Below are 1,991 nucleotides of genomic sequence, written 5' to 3'. Positions count from 1 at the left end.
CTCCCGCACCCGGAGCCCTAGGGCAAGTCAGTCAGATCCCTGGCAGCAGGAGTGTGTGTCTCTTATAACGCGGGGGCATGCAAATGAGGGAGACAGTTTCCTGTTTAAATCTGTGCCTCTCCCTGCCCAGGCTACACCCGGAGACACAATCCGCAGCCCCTGGGTCTGTGCAGTGACCAGCCAGTCCCCTGAGAACTTTCCCCTCCAGCACCAGGGAAAATGAGGCTTTGGCTCCATTTAGTTTTGATTGTGGCAGCTTTGGAAGGTATTTTCTCTCTCTCTCTAAGTACACTGGGGATGCAGAGGAATTTTGTCTCTTTGAAACTAGCATTGATATGATTATTAACATGTGTTTATTCTCAGGTGTCTGGTCCCAGGTGCAGCTGGTGGAGTCCGGAGGGGATGTGAAAAAGCCCGGAGACTCTCTCCGCCTCTCCTGCAAAGCCTCCGGCTTCACCTTCAGCGACTACCAGATGGAATGGGTCCGACAGGCTCCAGGGAAGGGACTGGAATGGGTGGCTCTGGTTAGCAAACCGACTGGATCCACGCAACATTATTCGCCGGCTGTTCAAGGGCGATTCACCATTTCCCGGGACAACTCCGTCAACACGGTGTATCTCCAAATGACCGGCCTGAAACCCGAGGACACCGCCCGGTATTACTGTGCGAGACACACAGTGAGGGGAAATGAATTTATACTCATGCAAAAACCTCCCGCTGTAGATTGAAAACAACGTATTCAGCCCTTGGGGGCGGTTGAGGGCTATAAACCACAATTACCTCAACAACAAGAAACCAGACAAAGGAAGAAATCAATTGCATTGATGTTTTCTTTCTGTCCATTAATTTAGCAGAATACCAAACAATATTTAGATATTTACATCCAGAGAATAATACATTTTTCAGGGCCGCTCCACCTCCCTTCCCTCTCCCTCCAAACAGCCCGCTCTGCGAAAACATCATCTGTGGTATTCTGGCCCAGGCAATGCCCCTTTAACGATGCCACCATTGGGGGCACACTGAAGAGGAGTGACCATACTTCTGCCGTGCTTAACCCTTATTTCAGGGCCTGATGTCCAGATCCATGTTCCTCACATCTCAACACCTCACAATCATGAATACATTTTACCCTCACAACACCCTTGAGAGGTAGCAAAGCATCAGTATCCACCATGTTGCAGGTGGGGAAACTGAGGCACGGAGTGATTAACTGGTTTGCCCAAACAGGCAGCCTGTGCCAGACTGAGGACAGGAATTCTGCTCTCTCCATTTCCAATTCAGTGGTTTAACCACAGTGTAATCCTTCATCTCCGGCTTTCACGGAATGAGAGGCAGGGCTCCTGTCACAAATTGTGACTTCAAAAGACAGGACATTTATACGGATCTCAAGAATACCCAGAGTTATCATAACTCATCACAACATATATTTGAAAGGGATGTTAAACCCGGTGCTTCAGGGTTTAAGCCAATCTCTCACTATTGGACATCAGGATGAGATCTAATGTGGAAGGCAGATTACCCCACACTGCCCCCTGCAGGGTCTCTTACACTTTCCTCTGAAGCATCTGTGACAAAACACTGTCCGAAAGATGATATTGGACTAGATGGAACTTGGGTCTAACCCCATATGGCCGTCACTATGGTCCTATGTACATATGCACCATGGCTAATTCTCTGCAGGTAGAGACAAGCTGAGATTTCAATTCTGGAGCCCAGATGAATTCTCCCCCTTTGTCAGGACCGGCTCTAGGCACCAGCAAAGCAAGCAGGTGCTTGAGGCAGCACATTTGCAGGGGCTGGCATTCGGGCCATCCTTTTTTTGCTTGGGGGCCTGCTGCAGAAGCGGAGAACCCACGGGACCCTGGGAGTTCCTTGCCTAGCTCCCTGCCTATAGAGCCAACCCTGGATCAGGGAAAGAACTACATTTCCCAGCATTCCCTTGGCCACTACCAACAGGAAAGGGAGGGGGAGGGAGTGAGGTAACTAAGCCA

The 1,991-nt window shown here is 50.0% G+C and overlaps 1 gene segment (V, D, J or C); it reads left to right on the top strand.

Annotated features, from left to right (window-relative positions):
• The first annotated feature begins 219 nt into the window (after positions 1-219).
• Positions 220-728, top strand: LOC113409041. The segment is given in 2 exon segments: positions 220-265; positions 364-728. Coding segments are annotated over 2 exon segments (411 nt in total).
• Positions 729-1,991: the final 1,263 nt, after the last annotated feature.

Source organism: Terrapene carolina, unplaced genomic scaffold, assembly GCF_002925995.2.
Source record: "Terrapene carolina triunguis isolate 2854851 unplaced genomic scaffold, T_m_triunguis-2.0 Scaffold28641, whole genome shotgun sequence".
NCBI classification, from domain to species: Eukaryota; Metazoa; Chordata; order Testudines; family Emydidae; genus Terrapene; species Terrapene triunguis.
The sequence above is the reverse complement of the archived record's forward strand: the minus strand, read 5'-3'. Positions and strand labels throughout refer to the sequence as shown.